Source organism: Eptatretus burgeri, chromosome 12 (assembly GCF_056783735.1).
Source record: "Eptatretus burgeri isolate ZD-2024b chromosome 12, Ebu_testis_v1, whole genome shotgun sequence".
Classification (NCBI taxonomy): domain Eukaryota; kingdom Metazoa; phylum Chordata; class Myxini; order Myxiniformes; family Myxinidae; genus Eptatretus; species Eptatretus burgeri.
In genome coordinates, this window is record NC_140972.1 from 40452798 (window position 1) to 40479131 (window position 26334).

Consider the following 26334-nt stretch of genomic DNA (forward strand, 5'->3'; position numbering starts at 1 on the left):
GAGAGTGACACCTCACCAAATGTTGCTATTCACTGTGGCAGGGAGGGGTGCAAGGAGGGGGTGGTGGGAGGGAGGGAGAGAGAGAGAGAGAGAGAGAGAGAGAGAGAGAGAGAGAGAGAGAGAGAGAGAGAGAGAGAGAGAGAGAGAGAGAGAGAGAGAGAGAGAGAGAGAGAGAGAGAGAGAGAGAGAGAGAGAGAGAGACAGAGAGAGACAGAGACAGAGACAGAGACAGAGACAGAGACAGAGACAGAGACAGAGACAGAGAGAGAGATTGGGATTAGCAAAGAAAGTGATATATGATGCTAAATGGCTGAACACAAAAAAAAACAGAACAGCTGTACACACAATGACACAACATAGTTTGAAAAGTAATCCACTGGCACATCTGCAAACTTTGATATTCCTGTTCCAGAAAATTTGTGGGAAAATGAACCAAAAGTATTCACTGAAAACATGGAAGTACAGCTTATGTACGACTGAATGATCCCAATTGAGCATAAACATCAAAAACAAAGCGTTGCGACCAGAAATGATACTTAGGTAGAAAAAAAAAAAACAGAGAACAAGGCTTTGCTAATTGAGATGTTAATACCAGCGATTTTGGACTAAATGATGCAAAAATCAAGAAAATGACCAAATACCAAGATCTCAAGAATGAAGTGAAAAGATCCTGGAAGCTGAAAAATTCCAAAGTTGTACCAGTGATAGTTGGAGCTACGGGAATGATGACATAGAACCTCACAGATATATTAAAAACCATCCCTGGGAATATTAGTACAAATGAATTCCAGTTCGAAGCCATCCTGGGCTCAGTAATGATCCTGATGAGAGGCCTCGGCACAAAACTTTGAGAACAGAAAACTTCACAGCTTGGTCCATGAATCGTGACCTCTAACCGAGTGGTCAGATGGACCTTATTGTTTTTATACATGTGTCGATGTCGAAGTGAGGGGTGGATTATATTAAAAGGAGATCGCACAAAAAAGTATTTTCAGCGGATGAGACACCTCCAACCACATGGCACCCCAGTGCCTAACACAGGCGGAAACGTATGCCTAATCGATGTTGGATTGAAAGAACGGGTACTTTTACCAAACTAACAACCAAGGAGCTTGGAGAGTGCTCACCATGTGGCTTAACGACTCAAATGAAAAGATTGAAGATAAATGGCTCGCTTGGCATGCGATTAGCAATCACTGAACTGTCACATTAAACATCCACCTCCCAGAGATGGCCAAAATGTCAAATAGGTCAGATTTGGGCAAATGAACACTTTTCTAGGAGTCGGAACTGCTTGTAAGTTCGAATCTGGAGTTTAAATTTTGTAATTCTACTTAGTTTAAGAGAAACACATGGTGAACACGTGTGCGGAAATGAAATAAAGCAATGAATGTTTACGTCTCCTGGTGATTATAAGCATTGCAATGTACCCAGTGATTCATAGCTATGATGAACAGGCATTCGATAATATATGAGTGAGGAAAGTGAAAACAACAACTTTATCATAAAGAAATCGTTGCAACTTGTTCCAAGGCAAGGAAGGGTGAGCAGGCCAAAAAACATGGCGGCTTCAGAGCCCAGTGATGTTACCTCGGATACGCTTTGAGACCCCAAAGAGCGAGGTGACCGGGGATGCACCTGATGAAGGATACAATTAAACAAGGCTCTTAATTATCTTCAAAAGGGATGTTTTAATTAAACAAAACACCCAATTTTCAGTGATGCACTTCCTTGCATTTTCCTTCGAATGCATGCAAAGTTTCAGGCTGCTAGTTTTCATGATTTTGGAGTTATGAAGGAAACACACACACACACACACACACACACACACACACACACACACACACACACACACACACACACACACACACACACACACACACACACACACACACACACACACTTGTTAGTATATATAACTCTATCCACCATCCTCCCTCCCCTGTGTTTGGAATAAGTGATGCTTTCTTATAGTTTGTGGTCATGCAAATGTAAACAGTGTAAAAGAAGAAAGACTCACAGCTCAAATATGAGCACGACAATATCCTTTGCTTCAAAGACCTCATGTAGATAGACGATGTTGGGATGTTGAACCTCACGAAGAATATCAACCTCACGTGCGATGTCTTCTCGAGTGAGACCTCGACGGCCACCAGCATGTCGCCGCTTTCTCACAAACTTTGCAGCATATTCTGTCCCTCCATGGTGTTCCTGGCATCTCCGAACAACCGCAAACTGTCCGCTGTGATGAGAGGTATTTGGAGACACCAAAAGACAGCAAGAGGATATTTGAAAGACGAGGAGCAGTGCACATTGACATTTTTTGAGATGTCAATGTACTGCAAAGTTGCATTTCCACCAAAAGCTTAAATATGCTGTTGTGCCAAGATAATTTTGTTGCTGCTTGTAAATCAATCCATCTGGACCTCCATACATAAAATAAATAGTTGCGGCTTCAGCACAGCATTCTTGGCTCGTAAAAACAGCTGGAAAAATCTGAAACAAAACAAATCATTCCAAGGAACAATCACTGTGGAGTACTAACTGCATTCGTCTTTGTTTGCCTTGACTGAAAATTTGTTAATTCGTCAGCCATTCAGCAAAAATGAAAAATAATTCAAATGAAGAACATTTTCCAATTCAATTTATTGTATAATGCTCAACTGTTGTAAGAATGTTCACTGCTTACTTGTGTCTCTGACCTTTGAATTTTCCTTTCCATGTCCCCCATCCCTTTATTTAAAAATAACTCTGCTCCTCTCCTCCTTTTTGCTGTCTGTCTGTCCGTCTGTCCCTCTCTGTATAAATGGAATAAATTTGTTTGCTTGCAGCCACCAGACGTATTGCAAAAGACAATTCACGGGTTGTGGTCAGATGTGCTTTGCCGTCTCTTGTCAGGGGTTCGTTGATGTAAAGTGTCGTCTGATAGCCTTTCGGTTGTTGTCGATATACCAATTGCTCAATGTGAACAAACTGTCCTGAATCCTGTCACAAAACGTATACTTAGATAAGCTGGAATGCTCGGCCATGACCTCAAGTTGTTTTTAATTGTAACTAAAAAAGTTGATGTGTCTCGCCTCTCTGTTTTAGCAAGCTTGGTAAGCCGTGTTGGTTCGCCATCAAGAAGATGCTTATGGTGTTGAAATGTTTGTGGTGGAACTTTTATTTCTTAATCCAATCTTTCCCAAAAGTTGTTTTTATTCTCAAAAACTGGCATCATAAATGTCTGGCATCTTTATGACATATGAAATTGGTGAGTAAAATTTCTGCGTCAATGAGGGCTGTAGCTGAAGTACTTGTCGAGATCATTGGTACATCCTCTCGACTTGGTCTACAGTGGAGTACTGAGGTTGAATGGGTTCCCCATAATCCTTTGTTTCCCAATATTCCTCATCACTTTTGCTGGTTCTACTCTTTCTCTGGGCAGTAATGGCTCTCGTTTGTTTAGCAAACTTGAGAGCAAGTGTGTTTATCAATCTTTCAATCTTCTTTCTTTCATGAATGCAAACACCTCTGCATCTGGGGTAATGCAATGGAACCTGCTTTTTCCTGATGCCCCCTCCATGTCCCCCCCCAACATCCTCCCCCAGAACCTGCTTGGAAAGAAATGTATTGCAAGCCTCCAACAAAAAGGACAGGTGACTTTCAATGGAGATTAGCTTGCTGGATATTGCCCACAAACAGACACTTTTGTCAATCAGTTAGATGCTACAGTATCAATTCTCTGTCCCTTCTGTAATACCTTTGAAGATCTGTTCCAAGGTTACGTTTCTTTTATATACGAACAAGATTGTCTTCTTTTTCTTTTACTAAGGAATGTATTTCAAAGAGTCAATGCTCCTTTTTCCCTTCAGAATTATATTTTTGGGCTCAGTGTCATTTCGATAAATGAGAATTTCGGAAAGTTCCTTACTTTTTTTAATTTCAGAAGCTGGAGTTGCCATTTATTTGTCAGAATTAAAGATAAACCAATGGAGCAATGCGATGTTTTGCTGCATTTTCAAGCACCGGTTTCAGCTCGATAAGACTCATTTAATCTCTTGAAAAGCAAGGTAAATATTAATACCTTTTTGAAATACGGTGTATGGGGAAAGTGTGTGGTCTACGAAGATGTGTTAGAAGTTTATGTGTCATTTTTTTATACCTCTGCAGACCAAGTTGCCAGAGGCATTGTTTTCAGGTTGTCCATCCATCCGTGCTAATGTTCTCTGTTTTCTCTGCAACCGCTTATCCGATTGACATGAAATTTTCACCATAGGTGCAACTATTCCTGCAGAATGTTATAATGATAATTATGACATTATGGGTCAGGTGGTGTGGCAGCCATGTTAGAAATAAGGAAAAACTAGACACATGTCAAGTACTCCCCAGAGGAAACGAGTGTGATTTTTTTTTTTACAGGACTCCAGAGCAGGCTTCGATATGACGTCATAAATTATTTCTCTGGACTGCTTCATCAATCGATGTAAAACATCACCATTATAATCTAGTGGTCATGGGAAATATATGTTAGAAATTTCAAACTGATCGGCAGCCAGAATTATTTAATATTTTGAATCTGGGTTCAGGGATTTAAGTCAAACTTGGTACAAGTATTTATAATGATGTAATAATGTAGGCGGAGGCATATCTGGTGACGCCGAGGCGTCGAAGAGTGCCCTTCTAGTTTTAGAATTCTCTTGTTTGAATTACAAGATGCTGTTTGTTCTCCAGTCATTTGCTGTGTTTTTGTTGTCCATATTATTGAAAATTGTCTTTTTTTACATTTCTGAATTTTTATAATAAAAGTAGTCAAAAGTCAAAGTCTGTCTCTGTCTCTCTGTTTGTCTGTCTTCCCCCATTGTTTCTAGAGCATATAGCATGGCATTGCTGCTGATGCAGTGCCTTCTCTTTAGACTTTAGAGGAATAATTTGGAATCTAATTTCGACCAGAAATTGGCAAGAGGTAACAGCTGACAAGGTCTACGCTTTTCAAAAATGTACCACAGGTTGTTTCATGACCACTGGAAAAAGCCAGCAAAACACTAGCTGGCTCAATATCAATCTAAAGGATGACCCAGTCAATGATGTAATGTCCTGCCAATGAAGCACCAGGATGACAGTTCAGAGCTCGATTCGGTATCAAACCCAGACAATACAAAAAGGCAATTACACTATGTCTGAGCTATGCTGTCTCACCCAATGCATTAAACGAGGTGTTTGTAGAATAGCATATCCCTCAGAATAAACTACATTTTCATTTTATAATTGTCTTCCTTAATTTTCTCAAAATCTTCATGCCATATGTAAGAATTCTGAGGCTTCATTTACGCACAAAGGATAAAAATCAAATAGCACAAAATAATAACTTCATTGTCATTGCCACATTGACCGTTTCAGAAAATAAATTGGGATAAAGATTACACATATAATCCAGACATCAGAACGACTAAAGCACTATCATAATCACATAATTTAAAGTGCGGTTTGGACAAACGGCATTACGTACTTCATGGCTGTCAGACTGTAATAAGTCCTCTCAATTCTCCTCTTTCACAAACAACCTCCACACTAAATATCGTACTTTTCTCTATTTACTAAAGGTTTGTGAAGTTTCTATGACAAAATACACTTTATTTTACAATCATCACAAACGCAGAACATGACTACTGGGTTAGTACATCTGCAATAGTTTTCTACAATATTGTATTCATCACAAATGCTACATTTCATACATTTATAATTAGTAATTACATATCAACACCGAACATTTTGAAGATTTGTTTCGAGACTTCAGTCATCCATTTAGTACACAAATATAGCAAAATCTTTGGCCTTCCCCTCCCCCATCTTTCTCAAAAATGCTCCTTTCTTCTTCTTACTCCTATCTTCTGTGGAACTACTTTATTTTGCATGTTACGCACACACACATATATCATGGAGTACAGTAGAACTCCATATAGAGGGATGATATGGGGGAAAAAAATGGCTGCCCTTTCAAACACAATGATATGCTCATAAACTACTATAGAGTGAAGTCATAAGCATTTAAAAGCCATAATTTTTATTTTCGAGCATTTTCTGAACGACAACAACTTAAAAAAGATGCCAGAATACATCGATAAAGTACCACAATGAGAGATCGCTAAATAACCAATTTGTATGACTACTTCTTCTTCTCGTTCTCTCAAAACAATGCTAAGCAGTAGCCCAACCGACCTAAATAACTGCTAAAGCCATGGTAGTGATTCCAACTTGAGGAAGTTACTTTGTCTCTCGGCTAGTGCATGCAACCCAAAATTTAAAAATGTATTAAACATTCATCGTTTTATTACAAAAATAAAGCATGATATTTAAAAAATGTATGGGCCGGATAATGCTCTCGTTTTATACTGTATTTATTTTATTTATGTGTTTATTTCAATGTTAACATGCTTTATACTTATTTTACATGTTTATTTCAATTGTGATGTGTATATTTCCGGCTGCCACCCACCTTCCTCGATACTTCTTCAAAGCCCAGGAACCAAACCCTCCTTTTTCCATTGGCCCATGGTTTCGACTCTCATGGTTGTAACGAACACAGCATTTTCCAGAAAATTATCCCCCACAATATATGAGGGTTTACTGTATACACAAGTTGGGTCAACCGATCATAAAGATTGATCTTTAAATAATTGCAATGGCAAAAATTAACTCCAAAGTAAAACTGGACAATTATGGGGCAAATGTCCTCATTTCCTTGTTTTGAGGTTGTACAGGATCGCATGTTGACTACTTACAATCAATGTAGTCATGTGGCTACTGTGGACCATTTGTATATTAATTTCCATTGGGCATACAGAATATAAATGCTTAAATTCAATTGGTTTGATTGCCGACAAATAATTCATCTTTGACATGAAAGGGCCTGCATAAACCAAGCAACGCTCCTCTTTCACTGAGGGGGGCAGGGGGTAGCTGATGTACAGTGCTCAATTGGCTGTAGTGCTGTTATTTCTTCTTTTAACATCAATTTGATTAATAATTACAATTTTTATTGTGATGTTGACCTTATGCACGTTAGAATAATGTGGTACAGCAAATTTGGAGTTTCTACAGGTACCAAGTAAATATGTATGAACCTGTTTCATGGTCGAGTTATCGTCGACTAAGCCATCTCCCCCACCGGATTTCCTGGTGAGGAGGGTGTATTGACACCGGTCAACAAGCGTAATATGAGACTGAAAATTCATCACTCCTGGGGTGTCATTTCCCTGGTCTCTGTATATGCCCCGACTGAGGTGAGTGATCTCACTGTGAAGGACGCATTCTATGCCATGTTCAAGTCTGTAGTTGATCAGTGCCCAAGGTGAGATACTGTTCTAGCCTTGAGGAATTTCATTGCATTGACTGTCATTGACAGGGATGGTTATAAGACATGTGCTGGTCTCCATGGGTCGAAAACTGTGAACCAGAAGAGCAAATAATTATTGACTTTGCAAGAAGTCATGGACTTAGGGTGGCTTGTTCATGGTTTCAGCGCCGACAGGCTCATCGCTGGACTTGGTATTCCAATGCTGGTGGTGTAGCATAGGAGATTGACCATGTGCTCCTTAATGGTTACTGGAGGATGATTCAGAACTGCATGATCTCCAAGAGTGCTCAGTTCCTTCATACCAACCACGGTCTTGTTGTAGCAACTCTGAAGTTTCAGCTTAAATCCGTGAGAATGGTACTATCCCAGCCTAGGCTGGATGATAGCAAGCTCAAGGATGAGGGGGAAGCTGAGGAGTTTGTAAACAGGCTGAGTGGGGATTTTGGGGGTCTGGGTGTTTTGGGAACTCTGAAGAGTTGTGGAGTGCCTTCAGTATGACCATCCTTGATGTTGCAAGTGGATGTCTTGGAACCCACAGTCAGGTAAAGAAGAACTTTGTCTCCCAAGGGATAGTGGATACCATTGAGCAGAGTTGCAGTGTCAGGCTTCTCCTATTAAGCCTGACACTTGTCAGGCTCAGGCTTGTCAGGCTCAGGTATGTGCACTGATAACGAACAAGGAGGCCTATGTGCGTGAAATCTGTGAAGGGGTAGAGCATCACCTGTGGTCAGGTAGTTCTTGTCCTGCTTAAAGAGGAATTTGTACATTGTTTTCCTCCAAACGCACCACTTGGTGTGCTGCAGTTCGAGCGGAGGGTGGTGGGACAGAGGAGTCCGAAGTGAAGGCCTGCTGGTCCAGTTACTTTGAGCAGCTGTACCAGGCTGACCCACCAGTTGTTGAGTTGGACGTCAGGGGTGTGACTATCCATATTGCTGACCTTCCAATCAACTGTGAATAATCTTCATTTGTGGAAACACAGGCTGCAGTGAACCAGTTGAAAGGGGTAAAGCTCCTGGGATCTGTTGCATCCATGCTGAAGATCTCAAGGCTGGTGGAAATGCTGCACTCGTGTCATTGCATGCAGTTCTATGCTCTGCTTGGAACAGAGGCATCATCCCAACTGACTGGAAGATGGGCCTTAATGTCCCTCTCTGGAAGGAGAAGGGTAATCGCCAGGACTGCAACAACTACCAAGGAGTGACGCTGCTCTCAGTGCCGGGAAGGTCTTTGCTCTGATAATTCTTGGCAGGACTCACCACTATCTGCTTGAGCACCAGCACCCAGAGCATTCAGGCTTTACACTGAAGAGAGAAATGACTGACCATATCCTTGCTCTTTAGCTCCTCACTGAAGGCAGACTCAAGTTTTGACAGGGGCTGCTCGCAGCCTTTGTTGATCTCAACAAATTATTTAATTCAGTGAATTGGGATGCCCTCGGCAGGATTTTCTGTCTTCGTGGGGTGCCACCAAAACTGATCAATCTGATTTCTGAACTATACTCTGGTACTGAGAGTGTTGTGAGGTGTGGTGGTTCCATCTCCAACTTATTTGTAGTTGTTACTGGAGTTCGTCAGGGCAGTGTACTGGCTCTCACACTTTTCAGCACTTGTATGGACTGGATTCTGGGGATGATGTCAGAGAGATCAAGCTGCGATGCATCATTTGGGAATGTCAAGATATCTGACCTTCATTTTGCAGATGAGGAAGTCATCTTTGCAGAGATGCTGGATATCCTTTTGTGAAGGCCCACTGGGCCTCAAGGCACTGAATGAGGAGTCAGAGCCGCTGGGATTATGGGTTTCCTGGAAATCAAAACTAAGATGCAGGCTTTCAATGACATCTTGGATGCTGCTACCTTGTCTGTACCTGTTTGTGGTGAGGATGTTGAGGTCACAGAGAAATTCACTTACCTTGGTAGTGATATTCATGTCTCCACATGTTGTGAGCCAAAGGTTTATAGATGTCTGTGTCAGGCCAGGTGAGTCATAGATTCACTGGATCGTGGGGTGTGACGATGTCGGTACCTATGCAGGAGGTTGAAAGTCCAAGTCTTTAAGTACTTGCTGCTTCTTCTCTTGCTCTCCAGATGTTAGACTTGGACTCTGATCAAGAACCTGTGTTGTTATTGAGCTATTGCGAGCATCTTGTTTTCAAAAACTTTTAAGCACCCAACGTAACAGTGAATGATAAATATTTTCAAAAGTGCTAAAAAATCGTGGAGCATAAACTAGAACAAAAAAATGAAAAAGAAGACATAACAACACCCTTTGATCCTATTGAGCCTTTTGGGAAATAAAACCAAGTATAGTGGTGAGAAGCTCAAAGGTAAAATCGGTACCCAACGATTTTGAATTGAACATGACAAAGAAAAAAGAATGATGAAGCATTGACACATCCCCAGTTCAATAACACAAAGGAAACTGGAGCAAAATGAATTCTTAAAAACAACAACAAAAACCTAAAAACCCACCAGGAAACATTACAACTACTAAACTCGAACTTGGAAACTGTTTGAAGATCAATGATAAACAGAATAACACATCAGACTTCTCCAAAACTAATATATTAAATTAATAAACATTACAAGTATTTAGAGGAAAACCAAAGTAAGAACCAGATAAAGGAGGCCATTGTTCCATTTCAAAATACCAAACTGAGAAGATTACAACCAGATGTAAAAAAAAAACCAACCAAAAATAGACATAATGAATTCAAGCTCACCAGAATATAAATGTCTTACTTTATAACATTTTGAGATAACCTTCAAATATGGTAAACACAAGTTTGAGATTAACAAAGAAAGTTTTGAAAATTCTATTTCAGAGTATGAGTATTACATTTTGTGTTCCTTTTTTATCATCTCATAAGTAAATTGTAACCACAACACTTTTACTTTTGTCAGAAACAGTTACTATCAGGCATGTTTTTCCCCCCTCTGTCTTGGAATCTCCAAGAAGATAACAGTTTAAAAATAGTTTAAATTCACAACATCCCTTTGGAGTTTCAGAAAATAAAACTACAAATCTACCAGTTTTTACGAGCCAGACTGGCTGGCAGCCCTTGACCCTGGCAAGATCAAACAGCCATGTCTGTTTGCTTTGTTATGAAAGAATAAGAAAAACAAAGAGGAGTAAACAGAGGAAGTTAAATTAGTAAAAAAAAAAGATAATTGCTCATTGAGTAACATTCTTCTTTTTCTTATTCTTTCATAGGCATCACACAGCTGGGGACAGCATCATTTGCTGGGGGCAGGGCTGTGCTCCTGATGCAGTGCCCACTGTAGATTGGCGTCGGAATTTGGAATTTGTTCAGGGTGCTGGCGATAGCTCGCTTCTTCTTCCTGAAGGACACCGTGGGATCTCTAACATCCGACAACTAATGCTATCCGACAATCGCCAGGTTAATGTCAATCCAAGGGAATGCACACACATTGCTGAATCACCTTGCCTGCGAAACACCAGGGTGACAGTATTGTAGCTGGTCTGAGATTTTAACTTGGGCTAGACAGCTCAGAGTGGAGTGTGCATACCTATAGGTCATCCTGCCAGCAAAGATAAACATTTTTCATCATGGATTAGTCGAGTTATTTTAATGGCTAGTTGTTTCTTTCAAAACAGAAATAACTAGTTTGGTCTTAACAGCAGAACCACTTTTCTTATTTCACTCAAAAGACCATTTCGTAATTTGATGAAGGGTATGTGCTGTATGTTACCGGTGGGCAACACATATTTCACTCCAATTGTGGTCAAGCAGCTGCAAGGCAATTAGCATGAATAGAACATGAGGTATTCTTTCGGTTTCTCCCTTGTTGGAGCATATTTGTTAATTATTCAATGAAGACTCCCAATGAGCCCTGTTTCACTGAAAAAAAAAATAATTTGTAACCTTTCTTGTAGTTTACATGATTCAAATCAGAGCTATTACCAGCGCATAAACCCATTATTTCCTAAAAAAAAACAAACAAACAAACAAACATCCAATGAGATGAAACATATGATATGATACAATGATGCTCTTTGAGATATACAGTAAAAGATCACAATGCAAAGCAAATTAATTCATTTTCCATTAATTGGAGTTTCACCAAAGTTTCTTTCAAAAACACTGAAAAGACTTAATCATTATTTGGGTTCTTGAGAAAACATCACGTGTTCAGTGGCTGAAGTGACTTGCATACCATTCATAAATGCTGTGCATGGATTGGAAAATATCATGAACAAGAGTGAGAATTGCTTTGCAATACATGTCCCCAATCAATGTGATATTTTCTAAGTCCAAAAAGTGCATAACTCTGTGAAAAATTGACGAAACACCCTGAAACTTATTCTGCAACTTATCAAAATAAAGCCAGAAACTAAGTTTCAGTTCAATATGTTAAAGGGTATGGGGAAAAAGTAGGAAAAACCACAGGTGGGATGGACAGATGGACGGACAGATAGCAAGCCTGTTGTCCCTTCCGGTGAAACATGTAGCAGACTAAAAAGGAATGAATGACAAAGCCTCTGATTAGGACTCCCTGTAGGCCTGTACATGTTAACATGCCTTATTTACCAAAGTACAAAGAGAGCTATTCTTCTTATGCTCATCCAAAAGGGCAAAGCTTGCATCTCATTTTTGAGTTTTGGAACCAACTTCAAGTGGAATCAGCTGGAGTTAGTAAGACAGAACATCTATCGACATAAAGTGGGGCTTTGTCTTTTGATAAAAGGCCAATAATCTGCTCATGAGGAATGTGAGAACTGCAACCATTCTTGACAGACTCACATGTTTGAAAATAGTATCAGAAATGTGTTGTTGGTTAACACTAAGAATCCATGTGCACATTTTATCGTAACAAAGTCCATCATGCATGACATAAGCAAGCTGCAAAATGCACTTGGATGAAGTGATGCTGACGTAGTATGATGAGTGCCCCTTGTCTGTTGTTTGAGGGAGTGAAAGTTTTCAATGCTGAATCAAATGCCATGTCAGAATGTATGTATTAAAATCCCATGTAGTTTTATTTTTTCCAGAACTAGTGTTAGTGAATTTTCATGACATGTTGTATTACTTTGACTATATTTGAGCAGCTGAATACCATGTGGTCTATTAATACCACAAGAAACCCAACTTTGTGATAGTTATCAATGAGTAACATTCGTTTTACGAAACATCCTGTTGCAAAACACTGATGATGAGATAATCGATGGTGACTCCACCTGTTATTCTGACACAGCAAATCAAGCAACACATTGCAATAATGAAGAAGTCAAAACACTGCAACTTAAAAAAAACCAGAGTTGGTGTCAAAGCCACCCAATGCTCACCTGTTTATACATTTGTTGTTTTTAAAAGACTAGTCTAATAATATTTTTTATAAAGCATTGCAGTGAAGTCTGATCCAAATAATTTTAAAGCAATATATGTATTTGTATATTGTAATCAGTAAAAAATAGTATGGTAGATAAAAACATTAGAAAAGAAATAACTTGCACCAAAAACTTTAAAATTTTCACGCTCACGCCGGGGGTATCGCTATAGCTCTCTGTTTTTCGATCAGGTGAGCTAAAAAGGGATTGCCCAAAAAGCTGAAAATTGGTTTGGCAATTGCTTTTCCAATGGGTTAAATTCTATTTTCTTTAAATTACTTTTTTGGGGGAACTATAAGGTGATTATTTCTTTTTTCCAAAATATAGAGAACTAAGCAGCTAAAAAGTGGGAAATTCTCCTTTCTCTATTCTTGGTTGTTCTCCTCATTCTTGTTTGTCATGCTGTCGTAGTATTTGGAATAAGCAAAACATGTTGAACAGAGAAGGAAAAAGTGCTTAATGTTTGGATCAAGGATCAAACAGAAAAAAAGTGCTTTTGAGTGGACTGGTGGATGGGAGAAATCATCAAATTTACCAACGTTTCCACAAGACAGCCAAGGCTGAAGGCTCCAGATCAACCATGGCTGATCATGATTGCTGTGAAAAACTACCCTCTGCAGCTCATGGAACTAACCGAGGAGAAGGGATTTATGCCGGAGCAGGTTTTTAACGTCGAAGAGATGAGATTATTTTGGAAGAGGATGCCATCTCATACCTTTCTGTTCAAGCTGGAAAGATCAACTCCGGGTTAAGGTGGCTTACTTAAGTATCGTCTTACTCTTCTTCTATGTAGCAATGCAGCAGGCAACTTCATTGTGTCTCCTGATGATCAAACAGCCATCACAAGTTCTACATGCACATCTTTATAACCAAAACCCTCCCTCCCCCTTGAGCAGCATCATCATCATCATCATCATCATCATGAGCTAAGTCTTATGTTTCTTAATTGCGGCAGAGTATGTAATGTTCTTCTCACCCACCTTGCTGTTTTGTAAAAATTACCTTGCTGTTTTGGAGTAAATTAAAAAGGCAAAACTTGTGTTTTTGTTTATTTTCTCCTGCATTTATTTTATTTACATGTTTATTACAATGCTAACATGCTTTATATTTATTTTACATGTTTACTTCAATTGTGATGTGCTTATTTCTGGCTGCCGCCCACCTTCCGCTATATTTTCTCAAAGCCCAGGAACCAAACCCCCTTTTTCCATTGGCCCTTGGTTTTTACTCCCACGGTTTTAACTAATGCAGCATTTTCCAGGAACGTAACCTCCGTGATATTTGATTGTTTACTGTATGTACATATGTATGCATGTGTGTGTGTATATATATATATATATATATATATATATATATATATACATATATATATATATATATATATATATATATATATATATATATACATATATATATATATATATATATATATATATATATATATATATATACATATATATATACATATCTATATATATATATATATATATATATATATATATATATATATATACATATCTATATATATATATACATATCTATATATATATATATATATATATATATATATATATATATATATATATATATATATATATATATATATATATATATATATATATATATATACATATGAAGAAGAAGAAGAAGGCACTTCCAACCAAAAGTTAGAACTGGATTGACACAGCCAATTTGAGCAAAAAAGCAAGAGCAGACCCAGTCTCAGGCGATGTTTCACCAGCTTCACAGAGAGTTAAAGTTAAACCGCCTAAAATAAATGCAAGTATGTACAAGGCACTTAAACAATTCTACTTGAAGATGGGACAACAGACACACACACGCACATACAAATACCCAAAAGTAGTGATGGCCGCGGCCTTTATTCGGCCCCTCAGCTCGGGAGGGAAGGTGAGCCGAAGGGGAGAACCTATCTTGCACCTCCCCGCCTCGTGCAGTTTCCGATGATCCGGTTCGGCGGGACTCGAACCCGCAACACAGTGCAATGACGGACGCCAGCCGGCGTGAAGGTGGATCAGACAGAACGCCGGCAAGCCAAACGAGACGACCAGGCGACGAGGCTCACAAGGCGACCAGGCGACGCGACCTTGACATTCTCCGCATCAGACTGAATGCCCCAATCACTCCGTCTCACGAACACTCCTGCCACGAGCACAATGTCTCTCCAACGCTGGTCCAGACAACCACACTTTCTCCTCAGGCGGGAGGGCTTCTTTCCTGGCCACTCACTTCCTGATTGGACGGTTGCGTCGCACGATTCGCTCGTCACCCCCGTGATTGGCCAAAAGGGGCGCCAAGTCCACTGATTGGACTGGGGGGGGTGTGGCGGCCGTCGTGGCGGACCGCCCCTCAAACAAGGAGAGTAACATTGTCCTGCATGGGCTGCGCCGACGGCAACCTCGCTCGCATCCCCCGGATTGGGCGAGAGAGACGTCAGGTCCTCGTGAACTCCGCCCACGTACATGCTGACACGCATGCATGCAATGGTGCCGGTGGAGGATGGTGGAAGGAAGCGAAGGCAGGTGTCGTCGTTTAAAAGTTGTTATTGTTGATATAAAAATGTAAAAGAAAACTCTGACGATCAAAATAACTCCACAGCGCTTGAACATTTAATTCCCATTACACTCGGGACGGGCCCTAACTAGAAACACATACTTACTGATATAACTGTTCTATAAGGACCCTGACTGTTGTGTGCTGTAAGCTTCCAAATTCGTAACAATATCATGTCCAGTACCCTTTTAAAAGTCATCACGGGTTTAAATTCTCCACTTCACGAGTGTATCGGAACCATCGTGATTTTTGATATGATCGTACCGAACTTGCTCAATTGAGCACACAAATCATCATTCCGAATGAAAGACGGAGCGTTAAACACATTCACCTTAACCGCAGGTGTGTTTAATGGGGAAAACAAGGAGAAACAGGTCGGGTGTACGAGAAGGCCTTGCTCCACAACGGAGGTTACCATGTGCACCTCGGAAACGAACACAACGACCTTCTTGTTCATTCGAGAGGCTGCATGGATGTTATGCGAGCCAATGATTTTACCTATTGCCAGTAGCACATCTTCAATTTTTACCTCCCTATGGGGATCGCTCACGAGGCCATGCTTAAGAGTAAGTGACTCGTACATGCTGTGATTCAAACAAACGTTTGCCATAGCTAAAAGTAATTTTAACAGAATAAAAAAAAAAGAGTTTAAATCAACAAAAGAAACCTACCCCAAGTGGCGCTAGCAAGTGGAGGAAAAAATAAAGTAATAATAATAATAATAATAATAATAATAATAATAATAATATGGACGTGGTCCAAGAATCGTTAAAGGGAGCCAGAAAGTGTTGGCTAAAACTAGCAAACACGTCAGATGGAACACAGGCCTCAAAACCGGGAGGTTCTGAAAAGCACCTGAAAACCACCTACCGTGTGCGCTCTCTTTCTCTCTCTCTCTCTCTCATTCAATAGATAAGACAAACCATGGAGAAAGGATTAAAGAGAAATGATAAGAATAATAAGAAGAGAATAATAAGAGAATCTTCTTCTTCTCAATAAGAAGAGAAAGGAGAAACAACAGAAGCTCAACACGTACCGCCAGAGACTGAGCAACAGCACTTTGCGATTTCATGTGCATGCCAAGCGAACAACAGCTGTGCAAAGTGGGGGGGGGGGGAGACAGAGAGAGACAGAGAGACAGAGAAAGAGACAGGAAAAAAAAAAAAAAAAAAAAAAAAAAAAAAAAAAAAAAAAGAGAGAGAGAGAGAGAGAGAGAGAGAGAGAGAGAGAGAGAGAGAGAGAGAGAGAGAGAGAGAGAGAGAGAGAGAGAGAGAGAGAGAGAGAGAGAGAGAGAGAGAGAGAGAGAGAGAGAGAGAGAGAGAGAGAGAGAGAGAGAGAGAGAGAGAGAGAGAGAGAGAGAGAGAGAGAGAGAGAGAGAGAGAGAGAGAGAGAGAGAGAGAGAGAGAGAGACTTTTGTATATTTTTATTATAAAAATAGAAAAGAAAGCCCCCAAATGGGAGTTACGTTTTCATTTCACAGAAAGAAGGAAAACCAAGAAACAATTTCTGAAGAAAGGAGAGGATGAATCAGGTGTATTATATACAAAACATTTCACAAAAGGATAAACATTCCTCTGGAACTTTGCAAATAACTTCTTTTCTACACCATTTTGATTCGAACTGCCATAATCTTCCAGTTACTGAAAAGAAAGCAAAATCCAATTTAACACGACTTATTACAAGGTTTTGGAACAAAAACAAAGCATCTTCATCATTTACTCCAACACCATCAAGTTTTCTTTTCCTTGACTTATATACTGCCATCTTTGCCGGAGCAAGCAAGTAATTGGCTAACACAGTATTGGAATTTTTGTGTGGGATATCCAATCCGTAGATGAACACACAAGTGTTAAAAATCAAACCAAACCTCACAAAACAATTCCGAAGTAAAATAAATAAAGGTGCTAACCGTTGGCATTCAACATAGATGTGAAAAAGGTTTTCAGATTTCTTACAAAAAGGACATTCATCTACAAGCAGATTTGAAAAATAGTGTAACAAGTGATTAGAAGGAAGGATCCAGTGTACTCGGCTCCATTGGAGGTCACCATGTCGTGGTGGTACAGGAGGGTGATAAATCCTTTCCAGTTAGGAAAATAAGGGGGAGAACAAGGTAAGAGGTCTCTCCATCGAACCCTCTGCTGTGTTATTTGCCATTGCGAAAGAAATTTTACACAACCCAAATAAAGGTCTTTTAGTTTGGGAAGGCCATTGAAGCCGACGTTAAAAGGGGGATAAGGAAGAGGGCTGGCAAGAGAAAAAGCACATGCGAGTTCAGGAAAGGTAGAGAGAGAAGGTATTCGATGTGCATTTTGTTCATTGCTTTGGTGGTCTTGCTTCCAAGCAGGTGCAAGCTGTGTGTATATGTCCAAAGCACACTATATAATATGCGTGCCACGATTCGAGAGGAGCGCATACCAACCAGGCTTGCAAATGCATCAGCTCCGATACAGCTGCCCTTTGGGCTGAGAAGATCTGCGACAGATTTAACGCCCTTGTCGGTAAAGCGTTGATTAAAACACCTATCAGCAGGCATATCATGGAAAAGGGAGTTGTAGAACAAAGGTTCTTCCAGAAACATCTGTTTCGTGTAAGATTGTGTAGCTCTTGTTATTGTCAGAGCTTGTCACGTATTTAGTACGCTCTGATAGAAACCAGAGAGGGAGAACGTGTCGATTTTGGAAAGGTCCATCAGGAAAAGAGAGTGGTCATAGCCTAGCCTCCCAGCCTGTTGCAAACGGTGACGAGCGACGTTGACCCATGGTGGAGAGGGTCGCGTGTATAGCATGCAAAGAGCAACCGAGAGTCGAAAGGCCATTAGCCGGCTTTTTATGTAGACCAGGCCTTGTCCTCCATCGGTCAGTGGTAAACTGAGGACCCCAGGTCGCAGCCAGTGTTTTCCGTCCCAGAAAAAGGACACGAAGCACTTCTGGAGCTGTTGAAGCAACGCCGCTGGAGGATGCAGCACAAAGAACCTGTGCCATAAGGTGGAGGCCACCATTGTGTTGATGACCAAGACCCTTCCATGATCTGACAGTTGTGTGATCAGACCTTTCCATTTTTGCAGTTTACCCTCAACAAACTCAAGAAGACCAGCCCAATTTTTTGCTACTGTGGTATTATTACCGAAGAACACTCCAAGGTATTTCACACCATCATTGGCCCATGACAGTGGAGCAGGAAGTCTTGGCACCAAGTAGCACAATGGACCGAGCCAAAGGGCGCTCGTTTTGTTCCAATTTACTTTGGCTGAAGAAGCCTTTTCAAATAAGGACAAACAATAACGAACGATGTTAACGTCATTGATATATTGTACGAATACACACACGTCATCGGCGTATGCCAGTACCTTGATGGGCCGTTCAAGCTGGGACAAACTAACCCCTGTTAGTCTACAGCTTCGATGGAGAGAGCATAAAGCAACCCGGAAAGAGGGCAACCTTGTCTAATTCCCTTGTTAATAGACAAAGGTGCAACAAGCTCATTGTTTATCTTAAACACACTATAAATATTATTGTATAGTATTTTAATATAAGAGATGAAGGTTGAACCAAGTCCAAACCGCTCAAGTACTTCGAAAAGGTACCGATGGTCAACACGGTCAAAGGCTTTCTCCTGATCAAGGAGAAGAAGTCCTAAATCTTTAGGGCTTTCCTTGCACAGTTCAATGATGTCTCTCACAAGGGAGATGTTGTCATAGATGGAACGTTTTGGGACACAGTAACATTGGTCTTCTTTCAACAGCGAGGATAAATAAGGAGTAAGTCACGATGCCAGGGCTTTTGAAAAGATCTTATAGTCCGTTCATAACAGGATATGATATTCATAGTTATAGTCCTCTCGGTTATTTCCTTGAATAAGGACTGTTTCTCAGTTAAGGTTTTTTGTATGTTACTATTATTTTGTCCGATGACCCGTTGGAGTTGTAAAATCTATAACTGTAATATTTTCTTCACTTCATGGTCAGCCCTTGTTGAATAAAAAACTGATACTGTTGACAGAACCCTTTAATTTGAGTTTTTACTAAATCCCACCATATCAACGGGTTAACGGAACAGCTTAGCTTCTGTTCTAGGAGAGCCGTCCAGAAGGATTCAAAGGCCTGAATGAAGTTGAGGTTTTCTCGTAAACTGTTATTGAATTTCCAGTGAGAGCTCCCTGGACATGGTTTAGAGAGTTGAATAAAGACTCGAGCTAGGGAATGGTCAGAGAAACCAGAAGGCACGATATCGGATTTATAAACTCCATGTAATAAATGAGAATTTACCTAGATGCGATCAAGCTTCACAAGTGAGATGTGGTTGTTTAAACAACGACACCATGTATAAGACCGATCAGAAGGGTGCTGCACACGCCAAATATCATGGAGATTACATTTCGCAATGATGTTTGCAAAAGTTTTGCGGTACATGGTTGGGGTTCCGGCCCGTTCCGGTCAGATGAAGCATTAACAGTACAGTTAAAATCGCCACCAAAAATTAGACAAGTCTGCAAATCCAGTGTTTGCAGGAATTTTCTCAGTTTGGCGAAAAAGGAGATCCGCTCGTCATTTTTGCTTGGAGGGTACACATTGAGAATTGTGAACTTGACCTGATTGATGGAGAAGGTCACGGAGGCAAGGTGTCCATCAATAATACTCATAAATTTAAGGCAGGACGGATGGAAATATTTCCCTAAGACAAACATGATGCCTGCCTTCGACGTGGAGTTGTTACTGAAGAAACATTCCTTGTCCATAAATAGTCGCCACTGAGCCTGAAGAGATCAGACACCATGGGTCTCTTGTAACAAAGCTATGTTCAGACCGTTGACCTCTACCAGCTGTTTAATTTGGATCTTGCGGAGCGGACTACCACCACCATTAACATTTATTGTTCCAATCTTGAAACTGGCCATGAGGAAAATAATAGCTTCTAAGAATAAGATCAGAAGTGGGATAATTGATTAGGATCCCTTTTTGCCGTGGCGATCATTTTTTTTAAGCGGTGACAGTGTGTCTGGTGGAAACCGAATAAGTCAGGCTTACGTACGATAGCCTGAGCACACTCAAGGAAGGACGGTGGATCTGGAAAGTATTCCGTCAGGTTTATATTGCGTTTCCTGTATGTATTTTGTAAGGGTCTTATTTGTTCAGGGGGGGTAGGACTTTGACTGGTGAGCTTCTCCACCGTTTCCACCTGACTGTTCCTGTTTGCTTCCTCCAGGTCAGATTCGTCAGAGTCGGTTTTAGTTTCCGAGTCACACAAGCTTGTACTGTCCTGCATATCGATACTGTCTTCAGTATTGATACACGGATCTGTACTGGTTACCACGTCTATGTGCTCTTCCATTGTGGGAACATCTCCTGGTGAAGTAATGGAAATAATCGGGAGAGTTGATGAAACGGAAACACCATCAGCGGGTGCAGAGATCTCGCTTCCCTCAACCGTAACGGTGTTATCGACCTCCAACGGTGTGGAGGTATACAGTACTTTGGGGGTCTCTCGTAAAACATCCATTTTAACGTTTCCTGCGTTTCCAGCTTCACCACGTGATGAACTGGGAGCAGTAACAGGGTTAACATTCGCTTCACTATTTCCTGCTGACAAGGATTCAGGGTTAACATTTATCGAAGTGACAGCAGGATCATCACTCGTGGTCTGTGTATCACCGTCAATGGACTTTCCAATAGGAGAGTTTTTAACGAGTGAAACAGTTTTCTTCACTGCAATAACAGGAAAAGTGGTCTCTGTAAGGGAGATGTCTCTGTCCTCACCGGCAGGTAGGCTGAACTTGTTGGTCGTAGGTACCGGGGTCCGGGTCCGGGTCCGGTCCGGGTCTTTTCCGGGTCCATTCCAGGTAGACCTTGTAGAGTAATGTCAGTCACAACTGCAGGGACATTACTGACAGATTCCTCGTTTGTAAATGCCGCCTTCTTCTGAGTTAAACGACCATCAGGTAAAGTCTTTCTCTTTCTTGATGAAACGATGGTGAAACCATCCCAAACATTCGTTTTGCTGTTTAGACTATCGGGCTGAGAGGCCTGGGCCTTATTACCGGACACGGGGTTCGCTTCCTTCACAGTCGAGGAAGAAGAAGAGGAAGACGTATCCTTGTTGACGAGGTTTGTTTCATCGTTCGACGAGGTAGACTTTGGGCAAGATCGTTTCAAGTGTCCGAAATTACCACATTCGAAACATTTCAAGGTGTCAGTGGTTACGTAGATTTGGTAATCATGATTATCAATTTTGAGTTTTAAAACGATGTTCAAGGTTCTTTCAGCGTTAGAGGGAGGAAGCACCACATAAGCTTGTCTCCGAAAAGACATCACATGCTTCGTCCGATCGTCCTGGCTACGTAAAGGTAACATAGTGATCTGAGAAACCACAGTACCATAATGAGATAGTTCGGAGATCAGCGTCTGATTCTTCAGGAAAGGAGGAGCGTTCAAGATAATGACCTTCATGGCCGGTGTGTCCAGAGGGGAGACGAGCACGAAATGTCTGTCGTCTGTTGATAGTCCAGTCGATACGATTTCATGAACCAGTTCTGTCTCAGACACGAAGATTACCACACGTTTGTTCATTCGTGAGGCTGCACGAACTTTGTCAGTACCGACTATGTTTCCCGTAGCGATAACGAGATCCTCGACGCTGACGTCGTCGGGCGGGACACAGACGACGCCATGTTTTCATGTTAATGCTTCAAATGCCAAATAACGGGAATACGAAGTCATATTTAGGAGGGGGAGGAGGGGTGACTACTCTCGTGCAGTAATTAAATACGAGACGAGACAGGTTTCCAAAGGAAATAAACACAGCGACAGTGAGGAAAAAACCGATCAGTTGAAGGCCCGGGATGGGCCACCAACTAAAAGCTATCCACAAGAAGCTGTGGGCACTTTCTCTCTCTCTATCTCGGGGAAAAGGTATGCGAGGAGAAAACAGGGGGCTGGGGAGGGGAAGAGATGAACCGAAGGCCAAACCGTGAAATAACAAGGACAGATGGGCGGGGTGGGGTGGGGTGGGGTGTCGACGACGCGAGGGAAGGCCGAAGCGCGAGGTCTAACGAAGAGGGGAGGGAAGAGGGGAGGGTGGGAGCACAAATAACGATGCGTATAAAGAAACAAAGGAAGAGAGGTGAAAAACTATGCGAAAGGGGATAGAAAGGCGAAAAAACAGGGCAGATCACAGCTCACCAAGACCACACAGCCGCCATGACACTCCACTCGACTCACCAACAGCCAGCAGGGGGCGAGAGCAGAGAGAGAGAGAGAGAGTAGGGAGAGGGAGAGGGAGAGAGAGAGACAGACAGAGGGAGAGGGAGAGACAGACAGGGGGAGAGGGAGAGACAGACAGACATAGACAGACAGAGACACACACACAGCGAGAGAGCAAAGAGGTGTGGGAGGAGAGTGCTGCATTTTATGAAGAGGGGGGAGGGAGGAGGTGACAAAGTGAGAGAGAAGGGTTGGGGGGGGGGAGGAGGAGGAAAAAAAAAGACAAGAGATGGGTGGAGGTGGGATTGGCAAAGAGAATCACATGTGATGCTTCATGACTGAACATGAAAAAAAAAACTTTTAAAAAACCTGTCAGAACAGCTGTACACACAACGACACAAGAGTTTGTAAAGTAATCCACTGGAAGGTCTGCAAAAACTTTGACAGTCCAGTTCCAGTTCCAGAAATTCCAGTCCAGATTTCCAGAGTCCAGTTCCAGTCCAGATTTGATTCCAGTTCCAGAAAATTTGTGGGATAATGAACCAATAACAATCACTGAAGACATTGAAACACCGCTCACGGACGACCTAATGATCGCATCGAGGGTGAACATCGAAAACAAAGCATTGCGACCAGAATTCACACTTAGGTACAAACAAAGAGAGAATAAAGCATTGCTAATTGATGTGTCAATACCAGTGATTTTCGACGAACAATGCAGTAATGATCAAAATGACCAAATTCCAAAACATCACGCGAGAAGTGAAAAGAATCTGGAAGCTTAAGAATGCCAAAGTTGTACCAGTGATGATGAAGAAGAACCTCACAGGGATAATAAAAACAAATCCCTGGGAATATCATTACATAACAAACGAACTACAGTTGGAAGCTTTCCTGGGCTCAGTAACTATCCTGAAAAGAGTCCTCGGCACAAAACATTGCAGCTTGGTCCATGAATCGTGACCCCTTCACGAAATGAAGGTGAATACTTTGAGCCCACCCTTGGAGGACTCCATTCCACATTCTGAAACCCACATCAGTAGATACCAATCAACAACAAACACACACACACACACACAAACACACACACTTTGAGGCCTGGTCAGTCTCTGTTTCACCTCCTGAAACCCACCCACATGTGGAGATAGCAGGCAACAACAGCAACTTACAGGTACACACACACACACACGCACGCACGCACGCACGCACGCACGCACGCACGCACGCACGCACACACATCCGTTATGGTAATACAGTATGATACGTACACACGCATAAAATACATAAAAATGACAAACACAAAGATTTACCTTTAAACAGAGTTCTTTGAAAGAGGAATTCAAGTGTGAAATTCACAAAATTCAATTGAAAAATAGATCAAGGAACAGAACACAAAATGTGGATCTCTGCTCTCTGCCTTCACAAACAGATCATGGCAAACATGTGGTCTGATGGACCTTATTGTGTGTGTGTGTGTGTGTGTGTGTGTGTGTGTGTGTGTGTGTGTGTGTGTGTGTGTGTGTGTATGTATATATATATATATATATACATATGTAAATGTCGAAGTCCATCCATCCATCCGTTGAGACCATACTCTGTGCAGAGCGTTGGTGCTGCCGAAGCAGTCTCCTTGGCTATTGGGCACAATCCTTGACAGGTCGCCACTCCGACACAGGATACCAGCAGGCTAGTACTTATTTTGCCGACCTCAGAAGGATGATGGGCAGTCAACCCCACCTTGTATTAATTAAACAGCCGAGTGAGATTTGAACTCAGGATCCTGGGATCCCAAGCCCACAACCCTAACCATTAAGCCAACACCAAGCATGATGTCAAAGTGAGGGGTGGATTACATTAGGAGATTGCAACAATTTGTTAAACAAAACAATGTCCTGTAAAAATAATGTTGCACATTTTCAGTGGATGAAACAACCCCGCTCGTGGAACCAACCGCACAGCACCGCAGGGCCCAACACAGGTGGAAATGTACGTCTGTCTGAACGATGTTCCCTTACTTTTACCAAAACGAACAACCAAGCAGCTTGGAGAGCGCTCACCAAATGGCTTGAGCACTCAAGCAAACACTCCAACAAAACGGTTGTTAAGAAACAGCTAGTTTAGCACCCGATTAGCAACACATTAAACATACACCCCGGTGTATGTTTATCCACAAATGCTGAAATCTCCGGAGGTTTATAAGTATTGCAAGGTACCCAGCGATTCGTATCTATGATGAGCAGGCATTCGATAATATGAGTGAGGAAAGTGAAAACAACAACTTCATCGTTAAAAGATCGCTGCGCCTGTTACAAGTCAAGGCGTGGTTGAGCAGGCCAAAACATGTGGCAGCTTCAGACCCCAGCGAGGTTACGCAGGAAACGCCTTAAGACCCAGAGAGTGCGCTGGTCAAGGATCGCTTTCTGAAGGATATCATTAATAAGGCCGTTAATTACCTTCAAAAGAGGTGTTTTAATCAACCCAAACACCCAATTTTCACTCTTGCACTTCCTTGGAGCTTTCTTAGTATGCATGCAAAGTTTCAGGCTGCTGGGTTTTATAGTTTTGAAGTTATGGAGGAGACACAGTGGTACATACATGCACACGCACGCACACGCACACGCACACGCACTGCCTTTTATTAGTATAGATATATTGAAGAAAGACTCACCCACATCTCTCACCTGTCAATGGAGGGTATAGCCAATTGGCTCTCACCTAATCAACTAAACCCAGGTGGCTTGGATTGTACAAATAAATTGACAAATCCCATGCTCTTCTTGCTGAAGAAGCTGCATAAACCAACCAAGAAGGCCTACACAAGGTAAGTGCTTTGCTGTTTCAAAACCTTCCCAGAGTTCCTCCACAGATATAAAGACATTCACAAATAGTAAACACATGAGAATCCCAATGGTACACACCCCTGTTAGCCGTGGGACCAGTTTTATCACTTGTTTGACAAGTAATCAGCGACAGTGTTGACAGAAATGTGCACCATCAAGACACAAGAACACATAATACGTGCAATTCCAAAAGCAGATAACATGTAAATAAGTAGAACGGCACTCGGTGGAGCACATACTGCTGCCAAGCTGAACAGTTTACATTTTGTATCACACTGATATGCCGGATCTGCATCCAGACCTTCACCAAAATCTCACCAGCCTGTTCCTGTCACCTACCAAACTCGTCCACCAAGTATTATCATAACCCATCCACAACATTTTGAGATATTATGTGATATATCGTTTTTGGCTCCATCACTGAAGGAATGACAAAAAAAATTACACTATCCCAATGCCGATCTCGATCTTCACCAAAATCGAATCAATTCATCCTAGTCACACTCCCAACCTGTTCACCAAATTTCGTTCAAATCTGTCAACGTTTTGAGATATTCTGCTCACAGACAAACAGACAGAGAGGGGTGTCGTGAACACACAGTCATCATGTACTTGGGTCTTCAGGGTCCTTGGAGTCTTTTGGGTCCTCAAGGTATTTTGAGTCTTTTGGGTCTTCGAGGTATTTTGGGTTTTTTGGATCATCAGGGTCTCCGGAGTCTTCCTCGAGGTAATTTGGGTTCTCTGTGTCCTTAGGGGCTTTTGGGTCCTTGGGGGTCTTTTGAGCATAGTGAACACCCAGTTGTGGTAAAATAATAGCCTTTAAAATCCTACTCAAATCATGCTGATGAATAGGGATAGACAAATACACAGATACACAAACACACATTGTGGTTTATATCGGTACATTCCAAAACATATTCACTTGAGCACAATCCAATTCAACTATTTGACAAGACAAAAACTTCCTTTGTCTGACCTGCATCTAATCCAAACTCTTCCTTCATAGTTTCATGGTTGCTTACTGGTTCTATTGAATTGGAA

The 26334-nt window shown here is 41.4% G+C and overlaps 1 protein-coding gene across 1 annotated transcript in view; it reads right to left on the reverse strand.

The window, feature by feature from the left end:
* The window catches only part of LOC147015473 (death-associated protein kinase 2-like), an 84354-nt gene extending 68489 nt beyond the window's left edge, over positions 1–15865 (reverse strand). Inside the window, exons 1-2 of the mRNA XM_085849110.1 lie at positions 15520–15865; positions 2021–2330 (exon numbers count right to left, since the gene is read on the reverse strand). Coding sequence (XP_085705236.1) covers positions 2021–2330; positions 15520–15865 — 656 coding nt within the window. The remainder of the gene's footprint in view (positions 1–2020; positions 2331–15519) is intronic.
* Positions 15866–26334: the final 10469 nt, after the last annotated feature.